General features: G+C 43.7%; 1 protein-coding gene across 3 annotated transcripts in view; it reads left to right on the top strand.

Annotated features, from left to right (window-relative positions):
• The first annotated feature begins 844 nt into the window (after positions 1-844).
• Positions 845-13,812, top strand: part of LOC111978154 (TSC22 domain family protein 1) — a 67,787-nt gene continuing 54,819 nt past the window's right edge. The window contains exons 1-2 of one of the 3 annotated variants that reach the window (XM_070448401.1): positions 853-1,044; positions 1,560-4,233. In XM_070448401.1, the coding sequence (XP_070304502.1) occupies positions 1,583-4,233 (2,651 nt within the window). In that variant the 5' untranslated portion in view covers positions 853-1,044; positions 1,560-1,582. Of the gene's footprint in view, positions 4,234-13,812 lie in introns of all 3 variants that reach the window. The other 2 variants (XM_070448405.1, XM_024008041.2) reach the window with 2 other exon arrangements.

The raw sequence follows: 13,812 nt of genomic DNA, 5'->3' as shown, positions 1-13,812 counted from the left end.
TCAGTGCAGTGAACACGTCTGGCCGGCTCCATTCTGTCTGCAGAACATTCTGTCTGCATGCCTTTTGTTTCTCAGTAAAAACACACAACTGATCTTGTTGTTTGTGTTGTTAAAGTTTTGTTCAGACCAAAACATTTCCTTTTGTTGTTTTAGTTAGAAGTTAAAGGTAAAACAGAACTCTGAGGCCCAGGAAAACGACATAACAATATGGCTGATGGAATATACATTTTTTTTTGTGATATATCGCACCATGTTGATACTCTTGTCTACTGTTCATGAAAATAATGTGATTGGCATTATGACACCCATAACACATTTCCCTATCCATCTCTCACAAGCCTATTTAAAATCATGACAAGCTGCAAGCATATATGATTTTATCCAGTTGGGTTGCACAATGGTAAAGGAATGGGAATATTCTGTAAGAGTCGTTTTGTCCCACCGTCTCTGTCGCTTGGTATTTTCCGGAACATGATCTAGGCCTACTGAAACTATTTTTTGTCCGTTGCCTGCCTCTCCCCTGTTCTCTCAGCCTCTTCTCTCCAGACTGCTTTTTGTCTGACTAGTCTGGGCATCAATAGAGCATGCGCGGTCGCCATGTTAGCAAGTTCTCTCCTCCCCGACGTCACTAGTTACCACAGCCATACATTCATAAACACCGCCCATTTCTGACAATTCTCTTCATATTTTAAACATAACCTCAACCGTAACTACACTGCTAATATTATGCCTAACCCTAACCTTAAATCAAGCACAAAAAGCATTTTTGTTTTCACGAATCTTTACGATATAGCCAATTTTCACTCTGTGGCTGGGGTAACTAGTGGAAACCCTCCTCCCATCAGTCTCGTCACACTTCAACGGTTCGAGCCACAGTGCAAGAACAAGAAGGCGGACTGGTTGTGAATAGCTTTTGGAAGAGGGAGTGATACAGCAAACATTGGACTAGCTAACGTTAGCTATAACAAAGACTTTTCAGAATGGATTAACCCGTTTTGCGAGAGAATTAAGTGGATATATTCTCCCAAGGACAACCTTATATCGGTAAAGGATTGCTTGTTTTCATTTTTTGCTTCTGAGAAATTCAATAATGCAACTCACCACAGTGTGTGGATAGTGATGGAGCTAACGTTGCACTTCTGTATCAGCTCTCGCTTTGGATGCTTACTGTTTACTCAGTTTGTGTTATAACAATTTATTTTAACCATTGAGATAATATAGTACAACGACGAAATGCTGGCTTGTATGTGAGAACATACGCGCCTGTAACTGGCTAGCAAGTCCATACGCTTACGTTAGACTAGCTAACAAGCTAGTTAGCTTGTTAGCATTTCGGCTCGTCAACTGATTGTCAAACGCGAGCATTCTCCGTCACGAGGGGAGACGTATTAGATATCCCAAAAAGCTAAATGTTTGAACCTTGTCTTTAAAACAGATTTATTTTTTGTCGGTTGAAATTAAGTTATTGTTAAATATCAGTCTTTGTCAAAACGGCGGCCCTAACGAAGTGTAACGTTATCCCCTGGAATCTTTCAATATGCACCATCCTCATTCTGCAGGAGACTCTGGCAGCGTCAGAAAGATGGCGCACCCGGCGAATTTTCCAAGAAGGGGTAATGTTAGCAACATTAACACCGGCGCCGGGAGTGTTCCGACGATGTCAACACCGACTAGTTCAGCTGTTAGCAAATGCCACGTTCCCACTGAAGACTACCAATCCCCCCTCTTGATGCAGTCTCAACCTCCTGTTGGATCATCCTCCCCTGGGCCTCAGCACCCTCCCCACAGCCTTAACCTGCACTCCCAGCCACAGCCCCAGGCTCTCTCCTCTGGGTCTCAGATGATGATGAAGAAGAAGAGCGGCTTCCAGATCACCAGCGTGACTCCAGCACAGATCTCTGTGAGCACCAACAACAGCATTGCGGAGGACACGGAGAGCTATGATGATCTGGATGAGTCTCATACAGAGGATCTGTCCTCTTCAGAGATTCTGGATGTCTCCCTCTCCAGGGCAAATGACATGGCTGGGGGTGCAAGGAGCTCCTCGGAGGAGACGCTGAATAACTTTCATGAGGCGGACACCCCCGGGGCCATCTCCCCCAACCAGCCCCCCCACTCCTTGCCCCAGGGACCCCAGCACGGAGCAGCACGGGTGGTGAACGGAAATGTGCACCACTACCATCACCAGAGGCAACATAATCATCCTCAGCAGGCCCTGGCTCAGCCTCATTCCTCTGACCCCCACTTTACCCCCACCTCTGGAGGGGCTGGGGGTGCCCTAAAGATGCCTTCTACCATGGAGGTACCTCTGGAGAATGTTTCAGTGGGTTCTGCCAGTGTTGCTACTCAGCCTGTAGCAGCTGTCTCTCTCCCTGGAATGCACAGCTCTGCTGCAGTAGCTTCCGTTAGCATAGCTAATCCCCTGACCAGCAATGTTTGTAATGTGAATATGTACAGCTCTTCCAATGTATCTGTGATGGGAGGTGTTAGCACCAGTGCAAGCAGCAGTGGTGGTGGCTTCCCCCCTAGTGTGATGAGTTGCGGTGGGGGGGTTGGAGGTTTGATGGGGAGTAACTTTGGCAACCCCAATGTCAATCTGATCCAACACCAAAGCTCTGGAACTGTGAACTCGAGCATCAGTATGACTTCTGCTGCTCCCAGTGGCTCTGTGGTGTTGGGGCCCTCCAGTGGCACACAGGGTGGAGGAGCTGCCATACCTCAGCCAGGGATGAGCTCCTCGGGCATGGCTCTAGCCTCAGTCCCCTCCTCCCAGCCCCCCCCAACCCCAGCTCCTGCCACCACTAGCTCCCGTTTCAGAGTGGTCAAGCTTGACTCCAGCTCAGAGCCATTTAAAAAGGGAAGATGGACATGTGCTGAGTACTATGACAAGGAGACCCCAGCTTCGGCCCCTGCCCCCTTGTCCTCTGAGGCTACTGCCCCTAGTGGCCGGGTTGTGGAGAGCATGCGGCCGTGTGGGCCTGAGAGTGTGAAAGGGGGGTCGGAGAGGGAGAGCACCAGTGGGAGTTCAGTGAGCAGCACAGTCAGCACACTGAGTCACTACACAGAGAGTGTGGGAAGTGGAGATGCTGGAGGCCCCCCATTACTCCAGCCCCACCCTCACTACCAGGACTACTCCAACCCCCCTCCGTCCTTCCAGACCTCCCGCCCAGGTTTCCCCATGGTGGTGTCCCACCCCCAGTCTCACCTGCTGACCACCGTGGCTCCCTCAGTCCCTGCCAGCGTTCACCAGCCTGCCCCCATCAACATGGCGGGCCTCCAGACCACCATAGGCCACCCTACCACTCCTATTCACCAGCAGCCGCTCACCTACGCCCAGGCAGCCTCCAACCCGGCTCCTGGCTCAGCTCAGAGCCTAGTGGGGGTGCTCCAGAAGCAGATGGGCTATGCTCTTACACAGCAGCCTTCTGCGACTCCCCAGGTAGCCCCGGTGCACAGGCTGAGCCAGGGAGGGGGCATGCCTCCAGACTACCCCCAGCCCAAGGCAGGCCTACCCCAACCTGCTGTCCCACAGGCCCTGCCTGGATCCGGGCAGATGATGGGAGTCTCGCAGCAGAAGGTGGTTGGCTCCATACCCCAGCTCCAACCCCAGGGTCTCATCCAACAGCAGCCCCAACAGACCTCAATCCAGGCCTCTGCTGTAGGAGGGGGGTTAATGCCTCAGATGGGCCCAGGAGGAGTGACTGGGTTTGGGCAGCAGCCACAAGGACACTCTCTTCCCCTGGACCACCAACATCATCAACAACAGCAGTCATTCCCAAGCAATGCCCAAGGACTTGCCACCCAGCTGTCCAACACTGCCCCCCCTAACCAGGGCTGTCTAGTCTCCAATGTGCTTCCTCCTAACCCCCAGAGTGACCCCCAGAACGGCAGTGGCCTGGCTCAGTCTCACCCCCAGGCGCAGCCACCCGGGGTCAGCATGCCCCAGGACTTCAACAGTGCCCAGGCCCACACCCAGGCTGTGGCTTCCCAAACCAGTGCCCTGTACGCCAGCCTGCCCTCCTTCACCACCACCCAGCTGGAGGATGCCCAGCGCCTTCTCTTCCAGGACCAGTCTGCCCTGCTGGCCCAGACCATGGCCAAGCTGGCTGGGGAGGGTGGCACTGCGGCAGGCACAAGCCTGGGGACTGAAAGTAATGCAGCTGCCGCCACGGCCGTCAGTGCCTTAACCTCCTCTGCCGGACTCTTCAAAGCCGTGGATGGAGACGATGATGGGTGAGTCCCAAATCAGTGCCTTTAGTATATGTTTTTGATCGATTGATTGATATTGGGGTATAAAAGTGACAGTATCTCCTATACTAGTAGGCCAGCTGATCGACACATCACTAAAGAGATTGTCCCATGTTGTCTCTTTTTACCTTCAGCATGCTGCTTTTAACATTCCTTCCATAATGTTGTATCTGATGTGCTGAATGACATTTAGACCATTTAAATGTTTAGTCAGCATTGGCCTTAAAACACAGTGTCCTGGACATGACCTTGCATTCTAGCCTGCGGGGGGAGTTCTTCCTAGTGGAGTGATGCAGCCGGCTGAGTGCCTGGTGGTGGTTAGGAATTGTTTGGATTGGGTGAATCCAGGTCGCCACGGCAGCACTGTGTGTGGGTGAGTGGGATGCCAGACAGTGTGTGTATGTGAGATGGCAGACACAACCATGTGTGCGCTCTCACTGTCAGAGAGCTCTATGCTACTCCTTAGACACTAGACAGGGCAGTGCTCAGCTGGAAGTGACATTTTGTATACCTCAGACTGCAGTGACTCTGCATTTTAAAACACACAGACTAGGGATTTAACAAATGGACCATTTTGCTTGATGTTTAAACTACAATCTTTTAAAATCGGTTTTCTGTTTAAAAAAATCCACTTCAAAGCAGAATAATGGTCCTATTAAGTATGTACAACCGCTATGGCCGGGCAGTCATATGCCGTAGCTGAGGCGCTTTCAAGGGTATATTTGTTCATAAGGGTAAACTACTTATTTTTAAATGCCGACATGAAACCCTGTCTGGAGATAGTTTTGAAGCGCCACTGAATGGGCATTTTACTTGTTTGTAAAGGAATGCCGCTTCTGAAGCGGGACTAACGTCCATCGCTAGGCGGACAGAATTTTCCATCAAATAATCTAGACCTGCTTGCGCTTGCTGCCTGCTACCTGCGTGCAGAGCAGACCACTCTATCCTAAAAAAGTACTTTTAAAATTAGTTAAATACCGTGACTTACCAAGACATTTAGTTGAAAGAAAACACATATTCTGCTAGCAATCGTCTCCTAAGATTCAGTATTTTTGGAACAGAGGAGACTTAGTTGCTGTACTTCAGAGAACACAAACACTCACATCTTTCATATCGAGCTAGCAGGGGACGGAGAGAGAGAGGGTTCGGCCACCAGGAATGCTGTATTTTGCAGTTTCTTGGCTTACAGTGATTTTAATTTTGTGGGGACAAACCACCCCAAAATATTGTTTTTCATTTGGGTATTTTTCTTAATGTTAACTTCTCTAGGTTAGGGGGCAGCATTCAGAATTTTGGATGAAAAGCATGCCCAAATTAAACTGCCAGCTACTCATCCCCAGAAGATAAGATATGCATATTATTAGTAGATTTGGATAGAAAACACTCTGAAGTTTCTAAAACAGTTTGAATCATGTCTGTGAGTAAAACATAACTTATTTAGCAGGCGAAACCCCGAGGACAAACATTCCGATTTTTTGTTGTTGTTGAGGTCACTCTCTTTTCAACGAGGTTTCATTGGGAAACCAGATTTCTAAGGGACCTGCTTGCAGTTCCTACCACTTCCACTGGATGTCAACAGTCTTTAGAAATTGGTTGAGGTTATTCCTTTTGTGTAATGAAGAAGTACGGCCATCTTGAAGGAGGGTCACTTGAAGTGTCCTGTTTGATAGAGACACGAGACCAGAAAGCTAGCTACAGTTAGTTTTAATCCTGTATTGAACACAGATCATCCCGTCTTCAATTTTATCGATTATTAACGTTAAAAAATACCTAAAGTTGTATTACAAAAGTAGTTTGAAATGTTTTGGCAAAGTTTACAGGTAACCTTTGAGATATTTTGTAGTCACGTTTGAGCAAGTTGGAACCGGTGTTTTTCTGGATCAAATGCGCCAAATAAATGGACATTTTGGATATATATCGACGGAATTAATCGAACAAAAGGACCATTTGTGATGTTTATGGGACATATTGGAGTGCCATCAACAGAAGCTCGTCAAAGGTAAGGCATGAATTATATTTTTATTTCTGCGTTTTGTGTCGCGCCTGCAGGKTTGAAATATGCTTCTCTSTCTTTGTTTACTATKGTGCTATCCTCAGATAATAGCATCGTTTGCTTTCGCCGAAAAGCCTATTTGAATTCTGACATGTTGGCTGGATTCACAACCAGTGTAGCTTTAATTTGGTATCGTTTATGTGTGATTTAATGAGTTAGATTTTTATAGTAATTTTCATAGTAATTAATTTGAATTTGGCGCTCTGCATTTTCTCCGGCTTTTTGCCAAGTGAGACAGTAGCGTCCCGCCTAAACTCAGATTTTTGGATATAAATATTCACTTTACCGAACAAAACATACATGTATTGTGTAACATGAAGTCCTATGAGTGTCATCTGATGAAGATCATCAAAGGTTAGTGATTCATTTTATCTCTATTTGTGCTTTTTGTTACTCCTCTCTTTGGCTGGAAAAATGGCTGTTTTTCTGTGACTTGGCTCTAACCTAACATAATCGTTTGGTGTGCTTTCGTCGTAAAACCTTATTGAAATCGGACACTTTGGCTGGATTTACAACAAGTGCATCTTTAAAATGGTGTAAAATACTTGTATGTTTGAGGAATTTAAATTATGGGATTTCTGTTTTGAATTTGGCGCCCTGCAGTTTCACTGGCTGTTGACGAGGTGGAACGCTACCGTCCCACATACCCTAGAGAAGTTAAGGATCCCAATTTTGTTTTAAACGTTCACACCACTAACACAGACACATAGGTACATGTACAATAGAGGTCGACCGAGTAATCGGAATGGCCGATTTTAATTAGGGCCGATTTCAAGTTTTCATAACAATCGGTAATCGGCATTTTTGGACACCGATCATGGCCGATTACATTGCACTCCACGAGGAGACTGCGTGGCAGGCTGACTACCTGGCAGGCTGACTACCTGGCAGGCTGACTACCTGTTATGCGAGTGCAGCAAGGAGCCACGGTAAGGTGCTAGCTAGCATTAAACGTATCTTATAAAAAACATTCAATCTTAACATAATCACTAGTTAACTACACATGGTTGATGATATTACTAGTTTATCTAGCTTGTCCTGCGTTGCATACAATCGATGCGGTGCCTGTTAATTTATCATTGAATCATAGCCTACTTTGCCAAACAGGTGATTTAACAAGCGCATTCACAAAAAAATCACTATTTTGTGGAGCGATGGGTAACGCTGCTTCGAGGGTGGCTGTTGTCGATGTGTTCCTGGTTCGAGCCCAGGTAGCGGCGTGGAGAGGGATGGAAGCTATACTGTTACACTGGCAATACTAAAGTGCCTATAAGAACATCCAATAGTCAAAGGTATATGAAATACAAATCGTATAGAGAGAAATAGTCCTTTAATTCCTATAATAACTACAACCTAAAACTTCTTACCTGGGAATATTGAAGACTCATGTTAAAAGGAACCACCAGCTTTCATATGTTCTCATGTTCTGAGCAAGGAACTTAAACGTTAGCTTTTTTACATGGCACATATTCCACTTTTACTTTCTTCTCCAACACTGTGTTTTTGCATTATTTAAACCAAATTGAACATGTTTCATTATTTATTTGAGGCTAAATTGATTTTATTGATGTATTATATTAAGTTAAAATAAGTGTTCATTCAGTATTGTTGTAATTGTCATTATTACAAATACATTTTTAAAAATCGTCCGGTTACTCGGTATCGGCTTTTTTTTGGTCCTCCAATAATCGGTATTGGCGTTGAAAAATCATAATCGGTCGACCTCTAGTATAGACCTAGTTTTTTCAGTACCTGACAGAGCGTGCTGTAGCAGATGTCAGTAAGATGATGTTGAGTGGCTGTGTCAGTGACACGCCTATACTGCCCAGGCAGCTCCACTGTCAGAGAGTTCATCAGCGCAGGCAGCAGCAATTAATGAATGCTTACTCCGTGTTAACCCCTCATTACACACACTGCTAGGCTGCGCACTCAATCAGGGTGTTACGCCTCGGTCATTGCGTTTTGGTATACCAGAAGTACATTTGTTTCCAATGGAACGCTGCGTTTGCCTTGCAGCATTGCGTTGCAGAGGGAGTTGCAGTGCGTTCTGTGTGGTGCATATGTTGGTTTTATTGAACGTGTGCATCAAACTGTATGCGTAGACAGCTTGACAGAAATGGTAGCAAAAGGTGAATGTTGTTTCCATTTTACCCAATGACGCTGTCAGTGTGATCTAGGCGTTAGTGTTTGGAGATGGATAACTAATGACTGCTTTCTGCCTTCTAAATTTGGGTCTCTATTGTACTAGGATAATTGACATCATGCCTTCCATCGTTTTCCCTTTCGTCGTTGTAATGCTGACAGTGGTCAGATCTTTTTTAGCCCTGAAATGCAAAGTATATTGAGTCATATTGCTGACATACTTTTCTGTTTAGTTGGATCCCCAAAACACACAGGCCTAAGGTTTCATCACGTTAGCATCTTTGGTTGCAACCCCTGCAAGTACCCACTGCTCTCGTCCCTTGCCAATAATTCTCCTTGTTTTTTATTTTCACAGCCCTAACTCTGATGTTGGACACAATGATAAAAACCTCTCACAGCGAATTGTAATGTTAGTTTGGACTGTTGTGGTGTTTCTTCTAGTTCACCTAACTGATACAGGTGACAGTTAGTGTTTTGTAAAGGACATGTCACATAGCCTACCTACACCGAGGACAACGGTGCTGGTGAAAACCAATCAAGGCATAAGAACAAAATGTTACCTGAAGATGACCTCTGGGCTGTTCCAGTGTAATAGATGTGACATTTGCACACAAAATGAGAAACAAAATGTCTTACATAATTGACACATCAAGCATACATGTTAATGTGTATATTTGTAGAACGGGGTATTGTGTGTAGATTGAGGAAAAAACACAATTTAATCAATTTTAGAATAAGGCTGTAACGGAAACTAAATGTGGAAAAAGTCAAGTGGTCTGAATACTTTTACATGCTGACCACACCACTTGCGTTGCGTGTGCGAGCGTTGCAAAATAAATGTACACATGTTATTCAATCATTGCACCCACACTGCTCGCACACCTTAGCGAGCGTCTGCTAAAATAGAAATGTGTTCTATTTGTGACGCTCAATGCGCTGCAAGTCCGGCTTCTCCCAATACCTCATTGGTTTTTAAGGTCATATACCCACAGGCCAGCTCCTCATTGGTGTTTCGGAGAATATACCCATGTGGGTGATTGAAAGATGAACTGACGTCCACACTCCAGTCGGTTGTAGTAATCCACCGTAAAGTCAGTTGCCAACTGCCATGTAAAGTTCATAGAAGTAAAAAAAGAAGCCTGAGGAAGAGAGATAACGAGAAAGGAATTCGGTTTACCGTTTAATCTGTGGATTAATTGGGCTCCCGAGTGGTGCAGCTGTCTAAGGCACTGCCTCGCAGTGCATCACTGCAGTCCCTGGTTCGAATATAGGCTACATCACATCTGGCCGTGATTGGGAGTCCCATAGGGCGGCGCACGATTGGTCCAGCGTCGTCCGGGTTTGGCCGGGGTAAGCCGTCATTGTAAATTTGAATTTGTTCTTAATTTACTTGCCTAGTTAAATTAAAAATAATAAATTGTCGGAGTAGAGGACATTGTGCATTTCAGGTAAAATAACAACCCAGTGTTTATATCCCAGGACAAATAAGCTAGCTAGCTAAATTGCCATAAATGTTTAATGCTTTTCGACCTGTCCCCAAAATAATATAATTGGTTCAGAGTTTTTGATATTTCATCCTGCGTGGCCTGATCGTGTCTGGTGTGGGGGTACAAAATCAACATGCGCGCGTCCGGTTTGGTCAGCATGTTACTGTGTTCGGAGTTTGTTTTAACCAATTTATTGATTAGATTATGATATGGGCTATAGGTCAGGCCCTATTGTTTCGTGCATGCGATGCATACATGTCACGTAAAGAGAGCAAGGGTTGAGGGAATAGGGAATGTTTTTCGTAAACAAATGAGGATTTTCGGTAACAGAACTTTTCAGTCAGAAATGGCTGTAATTATGTTGCAGCTTCAGTAACGCGGACAGCATGATAAACACTGATGTTCTGCGGTGGTAGCTGCAGCAGGGAGGAGTGAGTGAGACAACGGGTGCTAGTCACATAGTCACTCGCTGTCATTTATTTTAACACAGTGCAGCAAGTCTGAGCCCGGCTCAATCTAATCAATTGCGGTCGGACCCCCTCTAGTCATTTGTATGTCTTATTTCATCAAGCATTATCTCATTCTTTTCATCACTGCATGTATTATTTCATCAAACATTATCTAATTATTTTCGTCACTGCGTATAGTTGATTTGATTAAAAAACAGGATGTGTCTATATATAAAACCAGTCAAAAGTTTGTACACCTTATAAAACTTGACCATTCTATTGGTCAAAAGAATACTCTGTCGACAAAGATTTTCTTTAGTCGGCGACAGCCCTAATATATTTGCCACTGCTCGATTTTAAAAAGAAAAAAAAAATATATTTATTATTGGTCAGCCGACAAGTCGATTAATTAGGGTCAGTCCTAAAACAAACTTAGCATGACCGGTGAAAGTTTCTTATGGATTAAGACCTTAATTATGTTTATGGATTTAAGACTTTTATTATGCCATGTGATCACATGCAATGCTCCAGTTAGCAGAACAACGTGTGATTGCAGTTAATGTAAGAACGTGAGTAATACCAGAAATGAATCACAATCACACAGAGTAAGATCAGAGTTTGATCTTTACTAGATTGCATAATTTCGTACTAACACTCAATGGACTAAAATGTATTTGATATTGTTTCATTAACCTTTCGACTTGGTCAGAAAAACAGGGGGACATATGTGAGTGCCAAAAAAAGTTATGTGAGCCATTGCCAAAAGCTATGAAATCTGGTTGACTGAAAATCCTTATTTTGAGACTTTGTATTCTACTTTATATTAAAAAGAACATTCAATTTGGCAAATATAAAGGCCAAATGTAGCCTGTACTTCAAAAGACACACATTCAAAGTAAATATGAAAGTAGTTTAACCTTTTCATACGTGAGTTCTGAATATATCTCTAACGGTCGTACCAGCGTGAGTTGTTTAATGCACGTGATGTCAGAATGGACTATCTGTTCCAAAATTTGATTGTTACGCATTTAACACACGCTGCCTGCTAATTATGTATAGGCTATGTTTCAACTTGTCAATTTCAAGTTATTTTCGAACAAGTTGTATTTTCTAACAGTTTGAATTGATGGTTGTTCCGCCTCCTCATTCATTCACATAGAAGTAGCCCATTTCAGTGTTGCGGACAATTTATGTTTGAGGCTTTACTGAGCCGGACAAACTTCACTCTTCGAGGAGAGCCCTTCCCCATTTCTTCCGCACATCAAGTATGCAGACATTTGCTCATTCTTGCATGAACTGGCACATTTTTTGGTTGGTGCTCGCATTGGCTCCATTGTTGTTTTCCTTACAAATAATAACTTTGGACTTGTGTGCGTTCCTATCAAAGTAAGTGCCTTATTTTCTGTATATAGTGTTGTTTCTACTGTAGCATGAAGTATGTGTGTATGTATGCACAGTTGAAGCCAAATTGAAATACTCATTATAAAAAATTATGAAAACATATAAGTATTTTACATGGGTTTAAAGATGAACTTCTTGTGAATCCAACCACGGTGTCAGATTTCAAAAAGGCTTTACGGCGAAAGCATACCTTACGATTATTTGAGAATATCGCCCAGCAGACAAATCATACAAACCGTAACCAGCCAAGTAGAAGAGTTGCACAAGTCAGAAATAGAGAGAAAATTAATCACTTACCTTTGATGATCTTCATATGGTTGCACTCAGAAGACATTCATTTACTCAATAAATGTTTGTTTTGTTCGTTAAAGTCTCTCTTTATATCCAAAAACCTCTGTTTTGTTCGCGTTTTCTTCAGTAATCCACAGGCTCAAACGCAGTCACAACAGGCAGACAAAAAATCCAAATTGTATCCGTAAAGTTCATAGAAACATGTCAAACGATGTTTATATTCAATCCTCAGGTTGTTTTTAGCCTAAATAATCGATAATATTTCAACCGGACAATAACGTCAATATAAAAGGTAAACAAGAAAGGCACTCTCTCTGTCGTGTACATGAGAAAGCTCTGTGACACTACAGGGTCCACTCATTCAGACTGCTCTTACTCCCTCATTTTTCAGAATACAAGCCTGAAACAATTTCTAAAGACTGTTGACATCTAGTGGAAGGCATAGGAACTGTAATTTGAGTCCTAAGTTAATGGATACTGTAATGGCATTGAATAGAAAACTACAACAACAAAAAAATCCTACTACATAGATGGATTTTTCTCAGGTTTTCTCCTGCCAAATCAGTTCTGTTATACTCACATACACCATTTTAACAGTTTTGCAAACTTTAGAGTGTTTTCTATCCAAATATACCAATTATATTCATATCCTATCTTCTGGGCTTCTGGGCTTTTCATCCAAAATTCCGAATGCTGCCCCCTACCCTAGTGAAGTTAACTCCTTTTTCAACCACTCCACACATTTCTTGTTAACAAACTATAGTTTTGGCAAGTCGTTAAGGACATCTACTTTCTGCATGACACACGTCATTTTTCCAACAATTGCTTAGACAGAGTGAATTATAAGTGAAATAATCTATCACAATTCCAGTGGGTCAGAAGTTTACATACACTAAGTTGACTGTGCCTTTTTAAACAGCTTGGAAAATTCCAGAAAATGTTGTCATGGCTTTACAAGCTTCAGATAGGCTAATTGACATCATTTGAGTCAATTGGAGGTATACCTGTGGATGTATTTCAAGGCCTACCTTCAAACTCAGTGCCTCTTTGCTTGACATCATGGGAAAACCATAATAAATCAGCCAAGACCTCAGAAATCAAATGGTAGACCTCCACAAGTCTGGTTCATCCTTGGGGGCAATTTCCAAACGCCTGAAGGTACCATGTACTATTGTTTGTACAGATGAACGCAAGTATAAACCACATGGGACCAAGCAGCCGTCATACCGCTCAGGAAGGAGATGTGTTCTGTCTCCTAGAGATGAACGTGCTTTGGTGCGAAGGGTGCAAATCAATCCCAGAACAACAGCAAAGGACCTTGTGAAGATGCTGGATGAAACGGGTACAAAAGTATCTATATCCACAGTAAAACGAGTCCTATATCGATAACCTGAAAGGCCGCTCAGCAAGGAAGAAGCCACAGCTCCAAAACCGCCATAAAAAAGCCAGACTACGGTTTGCAACTGCACATGGGGACAAAGATTGTACTTTTTGGAGAAATGTCCTCTGGTCTGATGAAACAAGAAAAAGAACCGTTATGTTTGGAGGAAAAAGGGGGATGCTTGCAAGCCGAAGAACACCATCCCAACCATAAAGCATGTGGGTGGCAGCATCATGTTGTGGGGGTGCTTTGCTGCAGGAGGGACTGGTGCACTTCACAAAATAGATGGCATCATGAGGAAAGGAAAATTAGGTGGATATATTGAAGCAACATCTCAAGACATTAGTCAGGAAGTTAAAG

This window comes from Salvelinus sp. IW2-2015, linkage group LG2 (genome assembly GCF_002910315.2).
Source record: "Salvelinus sp. IW2-2015 linkage group LG2, ASM291031v2, whole genome shotgun sequence".
Lineage (NCBI taxonomy): Eukaryota > Metazoa > Chordata > Actinopteri > Salmoniformes > Salmonidae > Salvelinus > Salvelinus sp. IW2-2015.
Note: the sequence above shows the minus strand (reverse complement) of the source record. Positions and strands in the feature narration are given on the sequence as shown.